This window comes from Meleagris gallopavo, chromosome 1 (genome assembly GCF_905368555.1).
Source record: "Meleagris gallopavo chromosome 1, MGAL_WU_HG_1.1, whole genome shotgun sequence".
In the NCBI taxonomy this organism is placed as follows: Eukaryota; Metazoa; Chordata; class Aves; order Galliformes; family Phasianidae; genus Meleagris; species Meleagris gallopavo.
This window is the reverse complement of record NC_139404.1, coordinates 161,250,690-161,276,294: the sequence shown is the minus strand read 5'-3', so window position 1 is coordinate 161,276,294 and position 25,605 is coordinate 161,250,690. Positions and strand designations below refer to the sequence as shown.

At 33.9% G+C, this 25,605-nt stretch overlaps 1 protein-coding gene across 1 annotated transcript in view; it reads left to right on the top strand.

Annotated features, from left to right (window-relative positions):
* PCDH17 (protocadherin 17) overlaps positions 1-25,605 on the top strand; it is an 89,608-nt gene that overhangs the window by 23,900 nt on the left and 40,103 nt on the right. Inside the window, exons 3-4 of the mRNA XM_085215777.1 lie at positions 4,777-4,835; positions 5,014-5,186. Coding sequence (XP_085071903.1) covers positions 4,777-4,835; positions 5,014-5,186 — 232 coding nt within the window. The remainder of the gene's footprint in view (positions 1-4,776; positions 4,836-5,013; positions 5,187-25,605) is intronic.

Below are 25,605 nucleotides of genomic sequence, written 5' to 3'. Positions count from 1 at the left end.
TTGATTGTTATGGGGCTGCAATTTTAATCCTTATATTCTTATTAAAAAAAAAAAATATATATATATATATATATATATACATATATATATAGTTATTTTTACATATCTTTGCAGAATCACTATTGAACATTTTTTTTCTCTGTAAAATATCAAAAACATTTCAATGAAATGTTGTGAACATGATTTTTTCCAAATTCACCATATATGAACAATACATACCAGTAATTGTAGTTTACAAAGACACTGTTTCATCTTAATATGGAAGCACTAACAAGTGTAATAGAATGAATGGTTTTACAGACAGTTGACAACAGCATTTGAAAACTGTTCTACATGTTCATGCAAACACTGGTCAACAAGTGATTTTTCAAGGTAGACAGTTAGACTGTGACAATTATATTGACACATCTGAAGACCACATACCAGGACTGTAGTTTGTACAAGTTTAGTTTGCCTGTTCTTCTGTTTTCTTCTTCAAAAGTAATGTAATCAAGTCCTAAGAAGTCTTAAGATACTTGTTGAAAGGCAGTGGCAATAGCTTTTTTTTTTTTTTTAATCATTTTTGGTGTCTTCTGGAAGGTTTGTATGAGTTTTGGTCTCTTTCAAAATGTCATTTTTATGAGCTCCATTCTTCTGGCAAAGCTGACAAGTGTGTACTCAAATCCTCAAGAACTTTTATGTAACATCACAGTAATGACAGTGTTCTTAAGACTTCAAATTTACTGTACAGTCACATATTAGGACAGATGGATAGAAGAATGCATTTTTAGGGGGCCATTGAAAGAACTCTGGAAATAATATACCTCTTCTCACTGGAAAGAAATTAGTTCTAGTCTGTGAAAATAAACCTCTTCTTTAGGAGAGGTGCAATAGATTAGAGTGATATCACAGACTTTTAATTCACCAGTGTTCATCCAGGGTGATGGACAGTTCTCACTTCAGTTTTCTTTGGAGACATTCTGTCAAGTATGTTTTTTTTTTTTTTCCTACTAAAAACTCATGACTTTGTGACCTAATTGATACTCCAGCTCTCAGTCTTCAATTAGGGTAACATATTTTGTTTTTTTTTTTTAATCAGGTAATTATAATTCCACATAATTCACTCCTGGTATGATGCAACTTGCTTAATGTTAGCTATTAAACTGAATATCTTGCTGGTCATCTATATTATCCCCACAATTATTGAAGGAAGTCAGCTCCAGGAGCAGAACAAACCTAAAGCTAGATGATTGAAATGGAGTGAATCTTGTGTAGGTACCTGTATCTGTAATATTAGTAAATGGATCTTAGTTGATTAGGTCAGCTTGCAGATGTTTATCTGTAGGCGCACTGAAACCTACCTTAGAACTGGGGGGGCAAACAGAGAGACCCAATTCTAATTTCTGGAAAAGGTCTGCATACTCAAAGAACAAAGGACTTATTTGCTGTTGATAAATTTTTTAAAGTAGCACTTATTTTTTAACATCACAGCTATGTGGTGTTAAGAGGTATGATTAATGCATGAACTGAAATGTGTAATATCACTTCTATAGAAAGTGTAAAAATTTTAAGTATATGATCTCTCACTTTAACTGGAATTAAAGAATAAATAGACATTCATATCTCTCTGTAATCTGCTGTATAACAGATTACTCTAAATTGTGTAGCCTTAAAATTAAATGTTTATTTTTACATATCATAGGATATCCTATGAAAATAGGAAAACAATTATCGTCTACTGTCTAGATCTCAGAATGCCCTGTTACAGATCATCACAAGCATATTTTCATAGTTTATAACAGGATAAAGCTTAATGATTTTAGAACAGAAGGAAAAGAATTCAACTTGGAGTTGTGCAGAAGTCTACGGTTATCAAGTATTTACAGTTGTCTTTTTGCAGCTCTGAACTCACTGTAAAAAGACAATTGTTTGTTTAGATGCAAAATACAATATAAGGAAACTGCTCAAACTTTGATTGATTTAAAGGCCATTTATTACCATAAATACAGAATTTCTCAGAAGCAACTCCCATTATTAAGACTGGAGCCAAGATTTTATCATAACTTCTATTTTAAAATTTATATTTTGACTGGTATATGACATGCTTTTATTGCTGTGACAATGCAGAAACAAAATGTTTGACCAGTTCTGACCATGGTTCAGATTACAGAGAAGTCCTTAACACCATGTTTAAGAAGCTGCTATAATTAATTCCAGGACAAGAGTCTGATTTATGTTTCTTAATCAGATAGCAGAGAATTGATGAAAATGCATTTTGTAACAGACATCTTGTCTGACAACATCATAAAAAATGGAAGTGTTGATTCTAGTAGCTGCTGTGTGTGGAGGCACATTTCTTGCATAAAAAAAAAAAATAAATAAATAATAAAAAAAAAAAAAAAAAATCACAAGGTTAGTTTTCCTTGGCATCTATAACTGAGATATTTGACTTAGAAAATAGATACGAGTTCTGCAATTATATAGATTTTATTTGGGTTGAGAAGTATCAGACTCTGTATATGTTGTAGTGATTATATATATGATGTGGATTTGCTGCTCACAAGAGATGCTGGCTTACAAGTAAAGACAAGAAAAGAATAAAATGCAGAAGGCTGCTTCTGAAATATAATGTGTTACATTTAAGAGATTAAATATAAGAATGTTATGCCTCCATTTCTTCCTTTTATTTTTTTTCTTTCAATATTTCTGCTTATAACTTTAAGCATGCTAACAGTTAAAGTAAATTTTTAAATGACATTGATTAAAACAGGATCTTCTCTGTTTCTCAGTGTAAAGCCCCCTAAATGAAGTAATTAGATTTGCTAAAGTTTGACTATCTGTAGCTGAAAATGTGAGTACTTCTGAAAAGGTGACATGGAAAAGCAATGCCACCACACTGGATTTTGTGTGCCAAATCTTCAGAATTCTCCTTTTGTATTGTTTGCTTTTCTTGGACAGTATTTAAGAACTTTTAGAAGCTCACCTTTTAATGCTTCTGAAGAACAACTATCTTTTTGTACACCAGATTTTAAAATACTGTGTAATTTTGGTGCAATAAAAAAGTCATATGCAACATACTCTGCAACTTAAATTAAAAACTACTTCAAAATGTGAACAAACTTTTTTTTTTTTTAATTATCCTATTTTTAAAAAAACAAAAGGCTTACCCACCGGTAAGAAGAATGTGTGTGTAAATATACCTCATAAATCCTGAACAGAAGACAATTTATCTTTTGTGTTTTCCTTAAATCACACAAGATATCCATGAACACATATATTTCACAAATATTTTGAGAGTGGCATGTGGCTACTTATTTGCTGTTGCGACCAGCTTTGACTGTTATGTTTCAGATGTAACTTCATATGTCTTTTTCAAGGTCCAGTATTCCTATGATACAAAGAGTAGCAAATATTTCTAATTACCATGTGCCTACAAAAAACGAACAAACAAACAAAAACAGCCAAGCAAAAATAAATCAGAAAGGACAAAAAGGAGAGTGTCAAGGAAGAATAAATCTCTAGGAGACCAGTCACTTTTGTAAACGCTTATTGTACAACATTAAATCTTATATTGGGCTTTCCATTAATTGAGTATTGCCTGTGCTACTGATGCTGATATGTGAGATGCTGTTGGAAAACTCATAGCTGCTGTGAAGCATAGTGGTGTGATCCAAAGTGATGCAGAAAACAGTAAGCGCTCTGTCACTAGGTCAGCTGCAAGACGAAGTGACATGCGCGAATCTACAGTATATGGGGTTTTGTGAAAGGTTCAGTCTCTCTTTCTTCCAAAGAACTTCAGCTGATGATACAAGGGGAATTCAGTTCTCTTTGGCAGGACTCCATGTTGGTCTGGATGCTGTAAATACTTCTGCTTCTACAATTACTTAGCTCATGCTGCTAAAAATACACTCATGACAGAGTTAATGAAAGTATTTAAAAAAAAAAAAAACACTTGTCAGCAACAATCATTTAATGTTCTTGCTTGCATGTGTGGTTCTCATTATTCAGATGTAGCTATTAATACTGATGAAAATTAAAGAGAGAAAATCCAAATATTTTCATATTTGCACTTTCCCAGTAGCATTTAAAAACAAATGAAACACCAAAAGCTAAACAAGTACAAATATTCTTTTTTTCTTTTTTCTTTTTTCTTTTTTCTTTTTTCTTTTTTCTTTTCTTTTTTCTTTTTTCTTTTTTCTTTTTTCTTTTTTTTCTTTTTCCTTTTTTCTTTTTCTTTTCTCTCTCTTCTCTTCTCTTCTCTTCTCTTCTCTTCTCTTCTCTTCTCTTCTCTTCTCTTCTCTTCTCTTCTCTTCTCTTCTCTTCTCTTCTCTTTTCTTTATTTGCATGTTTTGTGGAAACATATGAAATTGTATTACAGTGGTAAGGGCTTCAGAATCCCAATAGATGATGTAATTATGATTAAAAATTAGTATTATTGAATAATTCACTTTTGTAATGCACAGAAGTATTTTTTTCTCTCGTTTTCAATAACCATCAGTCTTAATATCTAACTAATGAAAAAACATAAACAGAGTCATCTGTCAGGTTGCTCACAGAGAATGCCACTTATTGGAGCCTCATTGTTTACTTTAGCAGGTAATTTGTGGACCGGAATCATTTAATTGTTCTGAGCACATAATTACATGCCAGCATTTTCCAATTTAATTAAAATGTACAAATCTAAAGATTAAGGGAATTTTTGAATTATTAATCATTTCTCCTCTAGGAAATCTTGTTGCTCTGCAGGAGATTTGTCCAGTGTACAACTATACGTATTTTTTTCCTTCTCTTTCACAGACAGACAATTTTCCCGCAGAGCCCAATTACATGGGCAGCAGGCAGCAGTTTGTTCAAAGGTAAGGCCTATTAAATAACTTTCTCAGCTTCCCCAATTTGCATTCTTGTCAAAATTGCTTGGCCAAAGAGTACAATTCAACTTAGAACAAGTAAATACAACTCTCCCTCTCTCTCTCTTTCTCTTTTTTTTTATTTTTTATTTTTATTTTTTTTTTTATTTTTTAATATGTATTTCAGTAGCTCCACATTCAAGGATCCAGAAAGAGCCAGCTTGAGGGACAGCGGGCATGGGGACAGTGATCAGGCTGACAGTGACCAAGACACTAACAAAGGCTCCTGCTGTGACATGTCTGTTAGGGAGGCACTCAAGATGAAAACTACTTCAACTAAAAGCCAGCCACTTGAACAAGGTGAGTGAAGCCTCCAGTGCTTACAAAGCGTAAAGTTAAGCCATCATTTTAAACCTATTAGTGTTGCAGTTGCAGTGTAACAGAGTGGAATAGCCCTCTGATAATACTATCAGAGAAAACTGTAAATCTTGCACCTAGCCCAGAGCAAAGACATTCATGATCTTTCAGAATGAATATGAAATGAAACCACAAGTATCCTTCTTCCGTAGAACCAAAATAGATTAAAAAAAATAATAAAATTAGTAATTTTCTAAAATGATTAGAAAATACTTTGTCTCCACTGGCATTGCCTGTGATTTATTATATACTGTTCTTCAGCCAAAGTGTGATTTGAAAACTCAACCTGGGCATGACAGATAAAAGAGCAGCAGTCATTTACATTCCTTGTGTAGTTTAGATGCGAGGAAAAAAAGAGAGACTCGGGATATCAGACAACAGTAAAAACTGGCCAGAAAGTGTTTTCATTTCAAGGTTGTATATTTCTATTTGTAATGTTGATTTCACAATTAATAGTAGTATGAGAATTGTCAAAAAATAAAATAATCTGATTTTTAGTATAATTTCACCCAGACTCTAGGAAGGTATCAAAGATGAGTGTCTGTGAATCAGCTAAAATTACTTATAGCAGAACAATGATCACAATCTCTGCAAGCTTTCTCCTGACAAATAAGCATATTTATTTCTTCAAACTCTCTGTCCAATGCATTTTTTTTCCCAGATATGCTTTATCTAATTATGAGGTCTTTTGTTTCAGAAGAAACAATTTAAAAAAATAATAAAAATCTAACAAACTGAGCACTTAAACATTATGTGTTTAGGTGATTTTGCCAATATTGTAGGCAATAAGAAAGAGCACTACTGCTAGAATGTTTTATATATTTATTTTAGGTTAGTTGTGTAAAAGATGATTCAGTCTTAGAGAAAGTTAAGAGATGATTAAATAAGTCAACATTATTGAGAAGCTACATTTATAATTAAGCAGAAAAAATATAAGTTTTTTATTAATTGTTGAGTAATTCGATCTAGGTTTTTTTTTTTTTTTTTTTTTTTTTTTTTTTCTTTTTTTTCTTTTGTAGCTAGACCAGTCTCATCTGTTATACAGTCATTAGGAACATGTTTCTGGTTATGTTGGGATTGCAATGTGACTTTTGCTATGTAGAATATTTAGAATGCTGCAGTATAACTTATTCTGTGTATATTTGAGGGTTGACCTCAAATATGACCTTATTTTCCAACTAATAAATGCCAGAAAGATTATTTTTTCCTAACCTCTTGCCACAGCAAGTCTCTGCTTATAATTAGACATTGATCTGTATAAAGATGCAGTGCTAGACTTTTTTTTTTTTTTTAAAGAAACTGAGTGTGTATCTAATTTTCTCAGTTTTGTTTTAGCAAAAAGGGTGGATTTCTACCCATCAAGTACAGCAATGAGGTTCTAAAATTCAAAAAGTTTAATTTGGAAAATAATTTACTGCTCTAAATAATTAAGAAGTGAGAGCTTTTTAGAAAATCAGTATATAGCCAGAGTTCAAATTTTATCGCAGTCTGTCAATATAATGTCAAGAACAATACATCTCAAAATATGAAAACATTAGTAAGCAGGTTAAGCCAATCTCTTTTATTCCATGTTTCCATTGTAACAGAAAAAGTTATTTGGAGGTTTGCATTTATCATTATGTCTCTATGAGAGGCCCCATTCATCAGGAAACAACTCACGGCAGTGGCTTATATTAATTCCTCACATTCTTATTGAATGTATACTGAACTATGAATGTTAAGTACTGTTAGCCACAGTGTTGCAGCAGGAGGTGTTTATGTAATATTTTTTACTAAAAAAAGATAAATAATTAGCATAGAGAGATAAATCACCTTTCTTTCCTCCCAAAAATATAATTGTGAATGGTAATAACATATATGGTAATAACATACAAACAATATTTGTTTACCTCCATCTCAAGTGTGTGGTAATAAAATCGTTTGGCATATTACAAGAACTGAACCTACAGCAAGCATCTTTTGGGGCTAGAAATCATTGCAGTAACAAATGTGGTACAATGTGGTGTTTTCAACAAAATCAATGATGGCTTTTCATTGAGTATTGTGTGATTAGGGCTTTTAGTCCAACATAACTTCTCTCTTTTGAAAGACAATAAACAAAATGGCTTTCTCTACACATTATTCAATTCCATTCCATTCCACACTGAAGGAGAGTAAGAAATATAATGTATGTGATTCAGGTAGAAAGAGGATTGCATTTTCTTTAGAGGAAAATGGTTTTCTGGGAAATGGGAGTGGAATGCTTGATTTCCTATGGCGGCACCTGAAGCAGAATCAGAAGTTATGTTTCTGTCAGTTCTGTCATCTCTCTAGGTTGTGCTAAAGGGTAGGAATTCACTGTTTTGTAGCAAAGTTTCAGACATGATTATTGCTGTTTAAAGATTCTAAAATAATTTAACTTCTAGAAAGAAAGAGGGGCAAAACAAAGGCCTTTAAAATACATTGAGACAATAAGCCATGTCTCCTTTCAGGTATTATTTTTTCCCTTCTCTGTAAATTCCAAGCTATTTTCTGCATAAAAGTATTGTCTGTCTTTGGTCAGATCAAATTTCTCTACTTATTCCCTACTTATACTGATTTGGCTGACTTACAAAGGAGCTTGTTCTCTATGACTTACTTTTTCAGTGGAATGATTTTAGACACGTTTGTCTTGCTTACCTTTTATTTTCCTCATTTTGTTTCTGAGACTTTAAACCCCTTCACAGGTTCAGACAGTTTAAGATCATCCTACTTACAAATCTTACAAGAATTAACACTGTTAAATAGGTTTGCCAAGTTACATAAAGATTCCTGTTGATTCCACCTGGAGTAGCATGTGTTATTCACATTTTATGTTTTAATAATAGAATAATCTTTTTATTTGCTGTGGTTTGTGCATAAAAACTATGATCAGTGTTTTTTGAAATGACATACAAAGATGAAAATGATATTGTAATCCGTAAATGATATCTACAACAAAAACATGTTCATTCTAAACTTTCTTAGTAAGTCCTGAGAATGTTTATCTTATAATCTGTAAAACAATGCTGAGATAAGGATGTTTTTTTCTAGTTGTTTATAAGTCATTGATTTCTTGGATTTTCCTGTGCTTTTCTGATTTAATATATCTCTGGCAGATTATTACTATTATTAGGGGTTTTTTTTGTTCACTATATCACTCACTGTGCAACAGAAATCTTGCTTTCAAAATGCTTGCCATTCACACTTGTATTCCATAGAGGGGGCATTTTTGCATGTGCTTTTGCCTGGTTAATGGTAGCATAGATCCTAAGAATAAAGGAAAATCAGAGGTACATCCACGAAGAAGGAGTGAAAGAAAACTTCAGGACTGGTGCCAGAGACTCCTCTAAGACCACTTTACCAGGCTTTTCTGTAGAACAGCACATTTTTAATCTAAGATATATGTGACTAGGATAAAAGGGCTGGAATCAATCTTCAGCAATTAAAAAAAAAAAAAAGAGAGATTAAATATCACACGAAAATACAACACTTTCTTCATAATCACAATGAAAATACACATAGAACAAAGCTGACACAAACTTGCATGCAACTGTCTAAAGAATAAAGACTGTATCAAATATTTTGCATCTCAATGAAAACCGTTAACTCTACTTTTTAGTGGTCTCCTTCTCTGGAGACATTCAAGACTTGCCTGGATGCTTACCTTTGCAACCTGGTCTAGGGAGCCTTCTTTGGCAGGGAGGTTGGACTTTATGAACTCTAGAGGCCCCTTCCTGCCCCTACAATTCTGTGATTCTGCAGTTCTGTGATTGGTCCACTGAACATATCATAGAACAAGACTGTAGTAACTTGTGCATTTTTATTCTCAATTTTTAAAAAGGAAGATCACTGAAATTGAATATCCTACTTTATCTATCTGCAGTAGAGTAGATATTATCAGAATTTTTTATGAATGATTTTTCTGAACTTTCCAATGATTTTCTTATATCAGCTCAATATCCACTCTGGTGCATTTAACACATTCATTATTACATCTAAGCTGACTGAACTTCCTTCCCAATTTTCTGTGAATACTTTGGTCAAGAGAATAGTACTTCTGAATTTAAGAGAATGTGTAGCATTACAACTGTTCTCCTCTTTCTTGTGAAGTCTGTGGTTCACATTGAAGCTTTTGTTGGTATTTATTGATATCTAGCTTTTAGATTAATATTTTGCACTTTTAATTACAGGTGTACTATGAAAAATGTCAAATATTCTTAGTGCCTTAAACTTGGCAATTTAAAGCTGATCTAGGTAACATGTTTGCAAGAGTTTCTTAGACTCACCAAGGTATGCAGATATTCTGTAATGCATCATTTTGAGAAACTAGAAAAATATTCCCCCTTTGAATCTAAGTTAATGATCTCACCAGAGGAATATGAGTTAGTCACCTTTGCTACGCAGATGACTGTCATAACCTTCCTTATGTTCATATCCTGTGATCTATGATATATTTGTTGAGGAAATTATTTGAAAAAATTGAGCAAATACTTCTGAAAAATAAAGACAAAGCTTTTTTTTTCCCCTTTGTTGCTTTTATGTTGAATGTCTTTTTAAGTTTTATTTTTAGATGGCCTTCTACTCTACTAGAGAATTCAGGCTCACTTTTTACCTGTCAGTTATTTTGATACTGAGTCTAGGTTCATGAGTGGCACTTTATGATGTGTGAGTTGAGTGATAACCAGGTGTGTTTAGAGGCAGAGTCTAGTTTGTTTGATGCTTCCTTGTTAGAAAGGAGTATGTTTCTATGCATGGCTTCTCTCTGTAGCAAGTTCTGCTCATGTGAGCAGCTTTGGAGTTCAAGCAAAGCTATCCAGGTGAGGAAGGAGAAATCTGATGAAACAGGAGCTTGTCTTGGAAGAAATGAGAAAAGGATGTGCAGTGGCACCCTAATGGAGAAGAAATAGATTAGCTTAATACCTTGACTACTTTCTTAGCTTCTTTCATTGATACAAAATAGGAAAACTGCAAACATCCTGGCAGCTGAAGTGACAGTGAATGCACTTTGCATCAGAGTGCCATAGCCTATTATTGTCTTTGTTATTGCCTATTATCCTGCTTTTCAACTAGAGTTGCGTTCTGCCAAACCAGATTTTTAATCAAGTATATTTCAGTTTCTGGCAGATTATTATCACATAGTAACTGTGAAGTTTTGTGAATGGTGTATATCACTTTTAATTATTAGATTTAGCCTCAGATTATGGGGGAAATTTCTATAATTGATTTTCAGTGCATGCAGAAATAACTTTCTGCATCTATACAAACACAGAGCGTGTCACTGAGAGAAACAAACAAAAAGCAAACAAACAAACAAACAAAAAAACGGAGTATAACATTCAGCACAGCATGGTCTTTGGAACATTTGGTGTGTTATACTACATTATTCAGTTAATTTATTTCTCTCCTTCCTCCCCCACCATTATTTCTACTTTTTTTATAATTAAAAATTCATTCAAAGTTTGAAAGTTGTCTTATTCTTTTTTGTGTATATTGATTTAATTATAAGCTTCACAACCAAATCAATTTAGATATATTATTGCCAACACCCTAAAGGATTGAAACTGTACCAATAGAAAAAAAAAAAAAGAAAAAAAAAAAGAAAAAAAAAGAAAAAAAAAAAAGACAAACAGATCTTATTTGTAAATTAATGTACATAAAATTCACTTCACGATCCAGTCAGTTACCATGAGTCTTTTGTCTGAGGTGTAGGTGTAAATTTTAACATTTAGGTACTGTAGCTTTGTTTTGAGGCAACAAAGCAGAATATTCCTCACCTGTTGCTAGTGTAAATCTCATTACTTCTTTTCTGTACTCCCTGTTTTGACACTGCCTTTCCTGGAGCTGAGCTCAGTCACTGTGTTGCAGTTTGTTCTTGGAAGTCTTAGAATCCATTATTTATCTTTTTGCTTTATTCCCACTAGAAGAGCAAGAGATGGATGTGCTGTTCTCAGTAAAATGAGGCCTTTCTATGTCAAAATCATTATCTTCAGCTAACAATTTTTATTTTCAGATTCTTTTTATAAATTGAAAGAAAAGTGGGGGCATAGAAAGATCAACAACTTTGGAAATGAGGAAATCATAAAACTGGTAGCTTTCATCGTTACAGGATTTATGCATTCCTCTGGATGGTAAATGGATGTTCTCTAGCTATGCTTACTTTTGTTAATAGAAATTTTAGGGCATATATCTACGCATTGAATGAACTCTTAATATCATACAAACTATTGTAATGGGACTAGAGGATAATTTCCTCCCTCTTAGTCTGTGTATGTGTGTGTTTATCAGGTTACATAAAGGAGACAAAGCATATACATCTTCTCCATTCTTTCTCAGTTTATATCATCATTGTATGATTGTATCTCCTCTTACTAAGCTAACAAAAATATAGATATGATGAGAAGTGATATTACTCAAGTTGTGATATAATCCTATTTTACATTCCAGCCATGTTCTTGTTACCAAATTGAAAAAAAATGTTCTGTAGATAGGACTGCTCTAAAGCTAATGCCTGTTAGTTTGAAACCTGAAGTTGATTTTTAGTTATCATTAGTTTTATTTCCATCTGGGGAAAACATATCAACAGAAGTGTCTTAAATAAGGTGCAGGAATTAATTATTCCATTCAGTAATGCATCAGTTAGAATAACACTAATTATTTTTTGTTCTTCTAGAACAAAGTGTATCTTTTAATTTCTGTATACAATTCACTCTGTCCTTTTTCTGGTCCTTTCTTGCTGTGTGCTTACTTCTTTTCTGCTGTTCTATTCTTCTGGTTTTCAGAGGAAAAAAAAGTATATCTTAATTTAGGCGAGAGTTGCACTAATGGCAGACACTATACTCATTTTTAAATCAGATCCGGACAAATTCAGAATCAACATAGAGGTGATGTAGCAGAAGAAAACAGTGGTTTATGCAACTACTGAGAGAACTGTTTTTGTTCAGAGTTTTGATTAGTTTAACTGAGCAAAGAGTTAGGTTTAACAAAAGTCTTTGTGAATAAAAAAAAAAAGTTGTTATAAATAGGGTAATGATTGCCTTTTTCCTTCCTTCCTTCCTTCCTTCCTTCCTTCCTTCCTTCCTTCCTTCCTTCCTTCCTTCCTTCCTTCCTTCCTTCCTTCCTTCCTTCCTTCCTTCCTTCCTTCCTCCTTCCTTCCTTCCTTCCTTCCTTCCTTCCTTCCTTCCTTCCTTCCTTTCCTTCCTCCATCCCTCCCTCCCTCCCTCCCTCCCTCCCTCTCCTTCCTCCCTTTTTTTTTTTTTTTAGTTTGTTAGGACAATTATTTATGTTCAGTATGGAGAAGAATTTGCAATAAAGATATTTATGCACTGAAGGTGGCTGCCTCTGTACATTAAAGAATCCTCCTGCATAGTGTTTTTTAAAACAGGTTAAATATACATTTGCCAGTGATAATCCAGGTTTATTTTAACCTGCTGAGGGCCAGGGGATCCACTCTAGCCTTGCTTTTTGGGATAACATAATTAAACGTAAGGGTGAGATGTACTGTCTAGTCCTGAGTAAAGTGTACTGAAAGGGAACAATTGCACTGACCTGTTCTACATTCTTTTGTCTGTGAGCATCTTTTATGGGAAGAGCTCACCATGTGAAAGAATTGAAAAGAATGTGAGCTGTGCAGTGCTTCACAACAAGAATCCCTGATATACTGTAATAGTACTTAGGATTTAACGAGGACTTTGCTCAGACATAGAGCTTCAACATGATTAGCTAATTACCTCTCAGTGAAACTTTGTCTCCTGTCCATACGCCAGTGATATATGCATGCAGTATATCAGCCTCTGCCCATCCTTATTTCCAGAATGGCAGAACAGCTGGTTTCCATTCCCTGCTGCTGCCTTCTTCTATTCCAGCTGCCACACTCAAATAACCTCCTTTCCCCAAGTGGGCTTCATATGGTTTGAAAGGGACTTAATGTACCTCAGTGCATAGGGAACTTTTGATGCATATTTCATCATGTTTCAGTTCTTTCTACAGGGAACACTGCATGTATAACAGATGTTCCCTGACTACTACCCTTTCCTGAAGGTGACATGCCCTTTTTTGTGTTTCATCTCTAATGTATATGTAACTGGTAGTGCCTGTGTAGTACTAAAAAATACAGCTCCACGGCTGCTTCTATACTGCATGCCAAGCTGTATTTAATTCCATCTGCTCCCCTTTGCAGCATGAAATGGAGAGGAGCATATGCCCAGTATAACCAAATCATAGTGTGACATGAAAAAGACCAAAACTTTATTTAAAACATGTAAATGCTTTTCTTTTCAGTATATGACCATATTTTTTCTATGTGTACAAATTGCCTCATATAAATCAGTGGGAATGGGCATATGATTAAGTGTCAAAAATCTTTCTTCTTCTTTTAATAGTCCCTCTAGCGCAAACCTTTATATAGTGTGATGTGTTTATGTATGTAAACAACATGCACAAATAAGATATTATTCACTGATAACCATGAACAAATTGATTTTTTAAACAAAATCAGTATCTTAAATAAATGAAAAATTGAACATTTAAATAGCTTATATGTTTATTTTTAAAAGTGTAATTTAGGTTGTCCATTGAACATGATCGTTAGCTAGTTATAAGATCGAGCCTTAAAAGATCTGAGTAAAGACCAAGAACAACAGAACCACAAGTGTTCTTTTGTCTATTTCAATACAATGGAAAAATTTGTGTGAGACATCCGTAACCTACACAGCCAAGGGAAGTGTCTACTGGGTCTCTGTGCACAAATGAAAATAAATAGACCTAAACTTTGTGTGCTGGTATTAGTTTTATTTCTTTTCTACTGTCTTAGCTTGGTATGGTTAGGTAGTTTGATTCAAACTGAGGACTCTGCCCATTGTCCCTATGACATTCGTTACTGCAAGAAAAGGTGACATAAAGGCAGTGTGTCTGTACATTTATCCCAATTTCTTTTTTTCCAATTTAAAGGAATAATATGTTTCTTGATTTTATATTATTATTTTTCACTTTTTAATATATAGCTATAAAAGTTATGAAGTTCAACTAGGGATACCTTTCATGTGAACAAAAATAATAATATCCGCATTTGTATTACATTCAGATATTTATTCATTCTTTATTATTCATGTTTTTATTCCTTTATTTTTAATTTTATGTTTATTTTGTGTACATTCATGTTTTTATCAGTATATGGAAAATGGCAGAAATGCCTACATTGCTAGAATTTAGACACAGTCATAATCTTTCAACGGTAAGTTAGATGATCAATGAGAATTAGCTTCTGTCTGAGCTTTACAAATGCCCCATTGGTAATTTGCTAATAATATGTTAAAGTGATTTAAGGAATTATTTAACCTCTTTATGTAAGACAAAATAAGCTACTATTTAAAGACTAAAAATTTCTTTGCTATTTATAGTCTAAAGATATCTTTAAACTCTTTAAAATGAGCTGTCAGTAGAATTTCAGACCATTGAAAATTTAATACACTTCAGCAACTTTTCACAAATGTACATGACAACAGTAGGTGTCTTATTGTTTATTAAAAAAAGACTCTTGTATCTTTATTTTTTACTAGCATACTTGAAAGATGAATACTGTACAGCTACTTCATTGTAGACTTGATTTGTTTTTTTGTGATCTGCACAAGTGTGCATAGACAGAGGAAAAGTTAGTGGAAGAAGAAAGCAAAAAAAAAATCTTAGAAGTTGTAGGAAGAGAACATATAAAAAGAAAGGAAAAAGCAAGTAACAAACACAGTTGGATTTCTGTAGAAGACTATTCAGCTCTCAGAGCTAGTATGCTTTTGTTGAGCTTATTAATAATTTGAAAAAAAAAAAAAACATGATCAACATTTTTATTTTTCCTTAAGACTAGCTGCAACTGAAAAAATCCAAACTGTACTAATGTATTCTGTATTGGACAGGTACTTGCTCTTTTCAGAGCAGAGTCAGTGGAGTGGTACCATCTTACCTCTTTTGGACAAGCATGGTGTGGTATTTGTTTTGCTGAATTATACTATTTGTAACTGAACAAAAATATTTTATCAAAATATGGATTATTATAATGGTAATATATTTACTTAGAGATGCAGTGTCTTTGTTCAGCTTACTGTTAGGAACAGATTTAAGAACAGATTTAGAAACAGATTATCCAGTAAAATATAAGAAAAGCAAAAAAGTTCAAGGCAGCAAAAATATTCGTTAAAATTTTAATGAAATCCAGAGAATACTAGTTTACATCTATTTAGAGTGAATTTTACCTTTCCAAAAATCAATTCAAAACTAAGACTCAGATTTTCTCCTAAATATTTGGTCCGCCATAAGTAGAAGGAAACTGGAAAACCTGGATCTCAAAGTTTTTTTCATTAAGAAAACTGAAAAAAAGCTTAATATCACAAACCTCTACATTTTCAGCACTTCTAAAGAAGAGAACAGTGCACAGATTCATGGGAACCTGGTCCCTGTTATTTCATCTTCCATATTACCTGCTTCTGCGAGACTCACCCTCATTATATATAGTTAATTAATTAACAAACGCTTTAGAATTAATGAAGAGAGAAACAGATACTTTTGGAACATGATTAATTTGATCTATTTTACATGAATCATGCCCTCAAAACACTTATGAGGTGAGTAACTCTCATGTAGTTCAGTATTTGTTGATGTCTAAAGTTTTGAAAGATTCGCTGCAGTTCAGTATTTTCTTTTTTTTCCTTAGGAAACAGCTTTTTGCACATTAGCCATTGCTTTTCCCAACTTTTTGGCTTCTGTGTTTTACTTACACTACAGATGTTAATGGTTCTAGCTCAAGTTTTTTTCTGGAGGTATCATCATTAACTTATTCAACAAATCTTTCCCATTTCATCAGCATCATGACATAGAGGTGTTGAATCTCTCTTCCATTTGAGGAATATAATTTCTATTTGCACAGCTGTTGTTCTCTCTTCCATGTATTTATAGCTGGAAGCAGTTTTTCACTCACAGAGCTGGGTGACTGTGTAAGGTTCATAGCTTTTGATGCTTTGGTTAAATATTCATCTATTTGGTTTTTCTCCTGATTTGTTATGGCCAAAACTGGCACCAGAAGCAATAAAAACTAGCATGTTGGAGATTTAAAATTAGACTCTGAGCTCACCCTGTACTTTGGCTTCTAAAAACCCCTATGTGACAAAACATTTTACTGAAATGACTCGCAGAAAAAGAAGGGTATGGTCTTAGATTATATGGTCCTCAGCTTAAAATCAGAATAAATTTATCTGACCGCTTGAGCTATTATAATTTATGTTAATTAAATACTCAGACATGAATTAAAAATATTAATTTAAGGATTAACTTCTATATAAGATATCTGTATCGTACATAATGTTAATTTCAGTAAATTTTTATCACTTGGTGAGTTGAAGTAATTCATGATCTTCTTAAACCTAACTTCTTATTACTTCTAAGGCGCTTCTTGTATGTTCATTAAAGAACAGTGGATTCTGAAATGGCTACTAATCCCTGGCAAATACATTTAAGCATCAACTGGCATTTCACAAACATACAGTAACAATCTTATTAAATCTAAGTAAATATTTTCTTAAGATAGTTGAGGTCTAACTTCTTGTATCACAACCAGTGTAGCGCATGTCATTAATGATGGTAAAGGAGGTTTATCTGCAGCAGAATACCTGCCACTCTTAACTCCATTGCCAGAGCCATCTACTGGAGATGTAGCACACATTGGCACATCTTGACACAATTTAGGAGTCCTAAATTTTCTGTACCCTCTCCCTGAAAGAGATAAACTAAGCTAAATATGTGCTGGTATGGCTATGTGCATGACAGGGTTTTCCTTCAAATAGCTGTGTGAACCGACCTTGTCATTTTTTTCACACTTCCAGATGACATAGCTTTGCCAGCAATACTTCACAATATAGATCTGGTCTCACAAGATGCTATTTAGTATCAGTGTTATTAATGGTGAACATATTCTGTTTTCTTGCAAGGCTCACACAGATAGAAACTGAACTACATTTTTTGGCAAATTGAACAAAATTGTCAAGAATGTGTCACATAATTTCTCATGTTCAAAGTACGCTACAAAAAATACTTAACTCTGTAAGTACCTTTCAGATGTAAATGTCTCAGGGAATAAATCTGATGTGTTGCACAAGTCAGATACCTTTGATTGTCTTATGCTTTTGTGTTTGCTATTTCAAGTTTGTTAACTGATAAATAAGTATTGAAATAACATCTAGATTTCTTTTCTTTTTCTTCAAGATTGTCAGTTTTCATCAGGAAATTTGACTATTCCTTGTTTATTTTTCTCTTACACACTGCACAACCATCCATTCTACTTATAAATAAATAAATTCTTACAGTAACCTCAAGATTTTCACGATACTCTTAAATAGAGATAATTTTTAGTGGCTACCGATATATATTTTCAAAATGATAGAAAGTACTATTCAGACTAGGATCCTATTGTGTTTGTTTAGGCTTTGTTATTTACAGTCAGATATACAGTTCACAGGCTGTGTATAGTTCACAAAATAAGAAGGCAAAACTGGCTTTATAGTAAACTAGTATATAACTTTGGTTAATTTAGAGCTTTACACAGTTTTTCTTTTCTCTATATGTTGTCATGTGTCATTTTACAGGAGTCAGTATTGACAGACAAACTTATTACTGTAAGATTGTTTGTGATTTTGGCATTAAATACCTCCTTTTTGAAAGTTGACTAAGTAGTTTTTTGGTATTATTATTTTTAATTTTACTTCATAGAAAATCATCAGAAAGCTTCATCCTAAGAAACGTTAGAATTAAATATTATGATATTATGTATGTTGCTCCAAAAGTAATTCTTCCTTTTTATTTCCTTGGGATCTACAGCAGATACAAAGAGCACAATAATACTATTTGATAGAGCAAATTCTCAGCTATAACTATCTCTTCCACAAAATCACTGCCATTAGCTATGCATTTTTGCCAGCGATAAACAAGAACCTGCATGCTGTGCTCATAAAAATCTGCACCAGTGGAGGTGACCCACTGTCACTGTTACCAGTGCTGAAACACATCACCTGCTGCCTCACTGTGCCCACACCCACTATTTGGTCTCTAAAAATGTTCAACAAGCATCAGTGAATATTGACACTCATTGTTTCATGGGTGACATTTATTTACAAGGAGGAATTCAGTGGCACACCTGTGCTACATACACATTTCCATGTCAGACACCATTTTGTCAGATTGCCCCTCTGCTGCCATCTGTCACACAGCAACAACATGCAACAGAATACTTGTGGAAAGGTTTCACCTCTACTGCTGTACCACCTACGTCTGCCCCTGATGTTAGAGGCCAAGAGAATAAAACAAGAGGCATTACTTTTAGAGGAGCCCTTGTAAATAAGCATAATTAAGTATTATGCTTTCAGGAATAGGAGAGATTTATTCAAAGTTTTGAAATATAAGTTAATCTAATAGTGCTGATTTTGTAGTAATAGTGATCATATTAAATACTTGTGGGTGGCCAAATTTTCTCTTTAACATCTAACATTTTTTGTCAATGATATATATAAAAATCATGTATACTTTCTGTGACTAATCATAATCAAGATCTCATCTGTCTTTTTTTCCATGTCACTGAAGTAGAGTACACTATAAAATGATATTCCTGTAAAATGCATCTTGTCTGCACTAGTAATGTAGTTAGCTATTTATGCATTTGATTTTACGAAAATAAATTCTTAATAAGAAATTCTTATATTTTTTTCTGGTGCAGATATTTTAATATATTTTATTAAACTGAACTAAGTGCTTAAAAATAGCTCCCTGGCATTCAGAATAATGGATACGAAGGGAAGAGTAATAAAAATCGAGGGGAAGGTGCAGTGTAAGCACTGATTCAGCAACTACTGCACTGATTTAAACATTTTCTTTAGTACATAAGATATATATCTGCAGGCATTTAAAAACATATGAATACAACTGTCTAGTAAGGGTTGAGCTGTGGAAGTTTCTGTCAGGTATCAAATTAACTCTCATCGTCCAGCCTATGGCAAATGTACATGTGTTTGCACTTCACTTAGACCAGCTGAAGGTAATTCAATGATTCACCTAGCTGCAATGTCTAAGTCACCTTGTGGAATTTCTACTCATTCTCCAGTGATTAAACAAAGATTATAGGACAATTACATTTCTCTGTATTTAAAAGTGTAAAGAAGAAAATCCAAGAAAATAAATGACACATTTGCATCAATCCTGGCTGGAGTTCTCTTGTTTTCTTCCATGAATTTGTCTAATTGTTTTGTGGAGCCTTTGCATCCATAATGTCCTGAGCAATGATCTCCACAGTGTACTTAGGTGTGTGCACAAGTACAGTACTGTCGATTGAAGCTGCCATATGATAATTTCACTGGCAGTGCCTCGTTCTTGCTGTAGGAGAAACAGTAGATGATTGTTTCTTATTAGTCCTCTCAGTGACAATCACAATTCACAAATCTTTCCATATTTTCTCTTTGTTGTGTTTTCTCCAAGCTAAAAAGAACTTAGTTTATTTAATCTCTTATCTTATGAAAGCCTTTTCATAACTTTGATCATCTTTACTTCTATTATATTCTTTTGAACATGGCATGAGCAGAACTGCATGCAGAAGTCTAGACACAGCAGCTGTGGATTTAAACAGAGCAACATTTTGTGTTTAAATCTCTATTCCTTCTCCAAGATTGCTTCCCATTCTAATTGATCTCTGCATGTTCTGTGAGCTGAAATCTTCATTTTACTGTCCAGGATAATACTAAAATCTGTTTTTTCCATCGTATATATTACCTGCATGTGTTCACACTGAATTCCATGTGCCATTTTATTGTAGTCACACAATACCGCAACAGCTATCTGCAGCACTTCACAATCACGGATTTTATCATTCACGTTTGCCGTGTTACGTTTGTGTGGCACCAAAGCTAACTTAAGTGATAGTGTTACGATGCTCCCATTTCATATTTGGGTTCCATCTGGTCTGCTGATTTGTTGGTGGACATTTTACCCATTTTTCTCTAAGATGTAAACTATTAGTCTTCCAGTTGCAGGCAATTTTTATGACTGATTTATATCCCCAGAATAACTGCAGTGCTGGAATCTCCCTAGACTCCTTTGCACTGTGCTTTTTTTTTTTTCTGTTCGAGTGGGAGCTTGCTTGTGACCTTATCTTTCAGTGTTGCAGTACATGCTTCTGTCACCTTCAATGATGCACTGTTTCTCTGGCACCTTTCTCTTCCCTTCCCTTCCTTCCCTTCCCTTCCCTTCCCTTCCCTTCCCTTCCCTTCCCTTCCCTTCCCTTCCCTTCCCTTCCCTTCCCTTCCCTTCCCTTCCCTTCCCTTCCCTTCCCTTCCCTTCCCTTCCCTTCCCTTCCCTTCCCTTCCCTTCCCTTCCCTTCCCTTCCCTTCCCTTCCCTTCCCTTCCCTTCCCTTCCCTTCCCTTCCCTTCCCTTCCCTTCCCTTCCCTTCCCTTCCCTTCCTTCTTAAAAATTCTGATTATTACTTACTATGTCACAAACAAATAGTTTACAAAGCTTTTTCCATCCTTCCCTATGGAACATTTTATTGTAATGTTTTATCGGTTTAGTTTTATGCTTTTTTCTTCCTAATTTACATATGACTCCCACGCTTTTTAAGAGAATCTTTTTACTTCTAATAGCTTCCTTTACTCTGCTGTTTCACATGCTGGCCATTTTTCTGTCCGTTTAAAGTGTTTTTGGTAAGTGGTATACAGTTACTCTGAAATCCTAATATAGTATCTCTTAGCAGTCTGTTATACTATCTGCGAGCATTTAGTCTTTTACTTGCCCTTTTCAGTTTCCTTTTAAAAAGCATTGTCATGTTCAGGCAGTTCCCATTTTTTGAAGTTAAACGTTAAATGTAGAGACATTTAAGCCTTTTTCTTTTCTACAATGACACTGAATTTGAAAGCTTTTGGCCAGCACTACAGCATAGCACAGCAGTAACTATATTTTCATCCTGGACTGTTGAATGTAAAAACTAAATTGTATTAGCAATGTTTATCCCCTTGTGAACTCTTGGACTAGTTAATTTAAGTGCAATGCACTTCATCATTCCTATATAATTTGTATCTTGGCATTATGATTACACTGAGTTTTATTTCCACTGGCTCTATGAGGTATCTGTAATATCAGATTCCTCACTTAGAACCAGTTGCGGCTTTTTTTTTTTTTTTTTTTTCCTTTTTTTCTCTTTTCTCCTTTTAAAAAACAAAATAAAAACCCAAATAACTACAAATTGTATAGAATCAAGTAAATATTTTGTTTCCAATTTTTAATGTGTCTTGTTCAGTTGGGATTTTATTTGCTGAAGTTCTTTGCTATTCCCTGACCCAAAAGTGGTATACTACAAAACATGGTAAACTATTCTTTTTGAGTATTCCGTTTTCTGACAATTCATCAGAAATTACATGGTTTGTTTGTTTGTTTGTTTATTTGTTTTTCCTATGCTGACTTACATAATGCCTGTTCTTCTTGGATATATTCCATCTCCAGAAAAAATTGCGTTGGTCACTAAAATGTTCCCTCCTCTTGTCTAAGTCAATTTTCAATCAAAAAAATATATGAGCTTGTATCTATGACAGCTGTCTCATTTTCATCTTGAATTTTGCCTTTAATTTATGATTTAGTTGACTCAAGTCTGTCTCTTCATAATTTCATTAATTAATTTATTTATATTTAGGAAAGAGATACTCAGTTGTTGTACCTGTATATAAGATTCAAGTAAAAATGCAACATTTTCTTCCTTTTTCTGGGAAAACAATGACCACAAGTACAACAGCAACTAAACAAACAAAAACAAGTTATATTGGTTATATTGTTAGTCTTTAGTCACTGCCAACATTTCCTAATTTCAACTAGATCTGATTTTTATAGTGAATAGGAATAACAATTAAATACATGTACAGATAGTCTGCATTTTTGCTTGTTATACTATATCAAAGTCAGTATTTTTCAGACATTTTAATTGTTCCTTTGTTACACAACTCACTGAATGCTTTTTTTAGCCCTGTTCCTTACACTGTTGTCATTTTGACTTTCCTCACCTTTAGAAAGATAATTTTAGAGCTCTTTCACAGAGAAAGAGTTGCATAATGACTCTCAGGAATATAAACATCAATTTATTATCATCACTGTTCAGTATTGTCACTGTTTTTTTTTGGTTTTTTTTTGTTTTTTTTCCTCCCCCCCCCCCCCAATTCTAGTGCGTGTCTTAATACCATTGTCTTTTTCTGCATTGGAGCAGCTGTGAAAATTTGTCCAAATTAGCATTACAGGTGGATTAGTCAAATCACTCTAAATCTCAGTGTAGATGTCTTTATTTGTGCTTAAAATATAGCAAATTTGGCTAAGCTTATATCAATTCCAAAGTGAACCATAGTAAACTGAATCAGAAGCATTTTAGTGCTGAATAAGAATAAAAATAAAAGAACAAGAATATAAGAATACCCACAAAGTGGTTTAATGTGATTGAACAAATCTTCTTTAAACTCACCCATATAATTGATAAGGATTAACTTTCCAGTGTTTTCTCCCTTGGTAGCCTCAGAGAAGCTTACTTTCCTTTCAGTCAAACACTTCTGATCTTAACAGGCTCCAGCATTCAATGGTACATCTTGGAGATATTTCATTTCACATTAAGGCTGCCTGTCATGGTTTTGTGATTTTTGTTTTTTGATATTCCACAGCATAAGATCATGTATTGCACTGGGAGTTAAAGTGTTAATGCTCCATTTCTGGGTACCTGTCCCTATTTGTCACAGAAGTCATGGGATCTGGCCCCTCCTTTGTTTTGGGCTCACTCTTACTGCCTTGCAGAGGGTATTGTGAGGGTGCTTCCTAGCCGTCCCAAGCTTTCAGGTTTGATTGGTCTTGGAAACTCTCTCTCCCTCTCCTATTTTATTTGATTTATTAGTCTCAATTTTGATTAGATTGTGTTATATTGTGTTATCTTGCATTCCAATATCATAGTTAGTAAAATAAATTTTCCTCCTTAGATCATTGCTACTGTTCTGCTTTTTTTTATTATTATTATTTTTTATTATTTTTTTTTTTTTCCCTTGAGCCCAGCTTCCAGCTCTCTACCGCGTTTCCCTTTTCCTTCCCATTTTTGGGTGGCCTACTGCCCCCCTGTCAGTCCTCCAGGCATGGATTGATCTACTTAACTCCGTGACACTGCTACTGTATCCAGTGTCCTGCTTCATGGATCTCTGCAGTAAGATCCATTTCTACTGTAGCTCCTGTCTTGTCTTCTACAGCTTTCTGGAGTTTGCTACAAATTCACAGCTTATTCTGATGTAGGAAAGTTGGAAGATAAGAAAGAAGCATGTTGGCAATCTGCCTATACTCAGAGTTAGTCAGAACCCACATATCTTACCTTTGTAGAGAAACACTCTGACTGCAAGGTTTCTCAATCCCCAAAACCAAGTGCTGTGATCTGGCTACAGAAATATATTCATTCTCTATTACCTTGCAGAACAGAAAAGTTATGCGCTTCTGTAATTACTCTGTCTTTCACACAGGATTTTCACTGAGGTAGAAAGTAAAATCCAATATGAAAATTATGCTAAACAGAGCTATTACATAACCATGGTTCTTGGCTATGCTAACTTCTGAACCCTGTCTAAAACTGCCTGGAAGAATGAGAGCTGTTCTAGACCAAAGGTGTGCTGGGTATCACTCGAGCCACACAGATGCTATAGGTAGAATAGTTAAGTGGTATTAACAGTTTCGTGTTGTGACATATCTAACTTGCTTGCCTCCTTTAGACCAAAGAATCTGTAAAGAAGGAATTAAAGTTTTGAACTTCACAGGTTTGTAACTTACAGAACGACGAGAGATTTTACATTTTTCCTTTGATTCTCACTGAATTCCAATAGATTTTAAATTCTTCATCTGCCTTTACAAAAACAAACTTATTTTTCTTGTAAAAAGATGATAAGATAGAACCTGAAATTTGTGGAATCACAGAATCACATAATGTTTGACCTAGGAAGGGAACTCAGGATGTCACATGTTCCATCTTCCCTTCTCTAGCACAGACACCCAGAGCAGGTTGCAAAGAAGCACATAGACAGATTTTGATTATCTCAAATATATTTAAAATATACCCAAAAAATAAATATTTTCTGTGTATTTGACCCAATAGTCTCCCTCCAATAGCTTTCTTATTCAAACGAGCCATGCCATCAGTCCTTTATTCAGGATTTCCTCATCCAAAAGAACAGTACAGGTTTGGAAGTAAAGCTATGGTACACTGCACTGTCAGGCTGAACAGCTCAAAGCCAGACAAGGATACCTGCATCTTGTTCATCTGAGCTTGCATTCTAGCCTGATAAATGCTGAGAATTAGCATTATATGCTTTATTCTTAGTGGCAACTGTTAATGGTGTAACTCTTCAAGCATGTCCTGCCACTTGTTCTATCCAAGATAAATGATTTTGATTCCAAAGCAGCTCTTCCATCTATTTTGTAGATATAGTGTGTGAGGAGAGTGAATTTGGGCAAATAATAAATAAAAATTGTCAGTAGTGACATTTGAAGGGAAAAAAAAAAAAAAAAAAAAGACTCCTCTTTTCTTGTAAAACATATGAGAATGTCAAAAAAGTTAAAGTCATATATCTAGTAAAAAGACAAAGAAAGATACTACACATTCATTTTGGTAAATATAGTATGCTAAGTACATAGGATTCACATCTTACCTACACCTCATTCAGATTTCCAGGTGCTTCAGAATCTGTGACATCTAACAACTCACATAATTTAGATTTTACTATATCCATGTGGTGAGATCTGCTTGTGCTTAGCTGCTTACAAAATATAAAGTGGGACCCCACAACTCAATGAATTCTTTTTTTTCCCTTGTTTCATCTAGTTTTCCGCTACAAGAATTAGATGTGTGGTTAGGAAGCCAGAGGCAAGATGTATATCCCAGTAGATCCATACCACACTGTGATACTTGATGTAGCCATGTAGGAGTTAATGATGGGCTCTGATTTTCAACCCTCAGTTTACAGATATTTTTTTACTGCTGTTTAGCTTCTGTTTTTTGTTAACTTTCATTATTGCTCTTGGCTTTGATTACTTCCTCAGTGTAGGAGAATCTAACCGAAGCCCCTGTTTATTTCTTGTGATATGTATTTTCCATCAAATGACAGTCATCAAAGGAGAACATTTTATTTCTAGCCTTGAGAGGTTCACACTCACAAGAGTGGCCTAGAGGGACACAGCTGTATTATTGTGCACTGAACAGAGAATTATTCTGGGATGCATCTTACTCAGTAAAAGCCTTAAATATTTTGACCAGTTTCTTGAACTGGCTTTGAAAGCAATTTGAGAATCAGT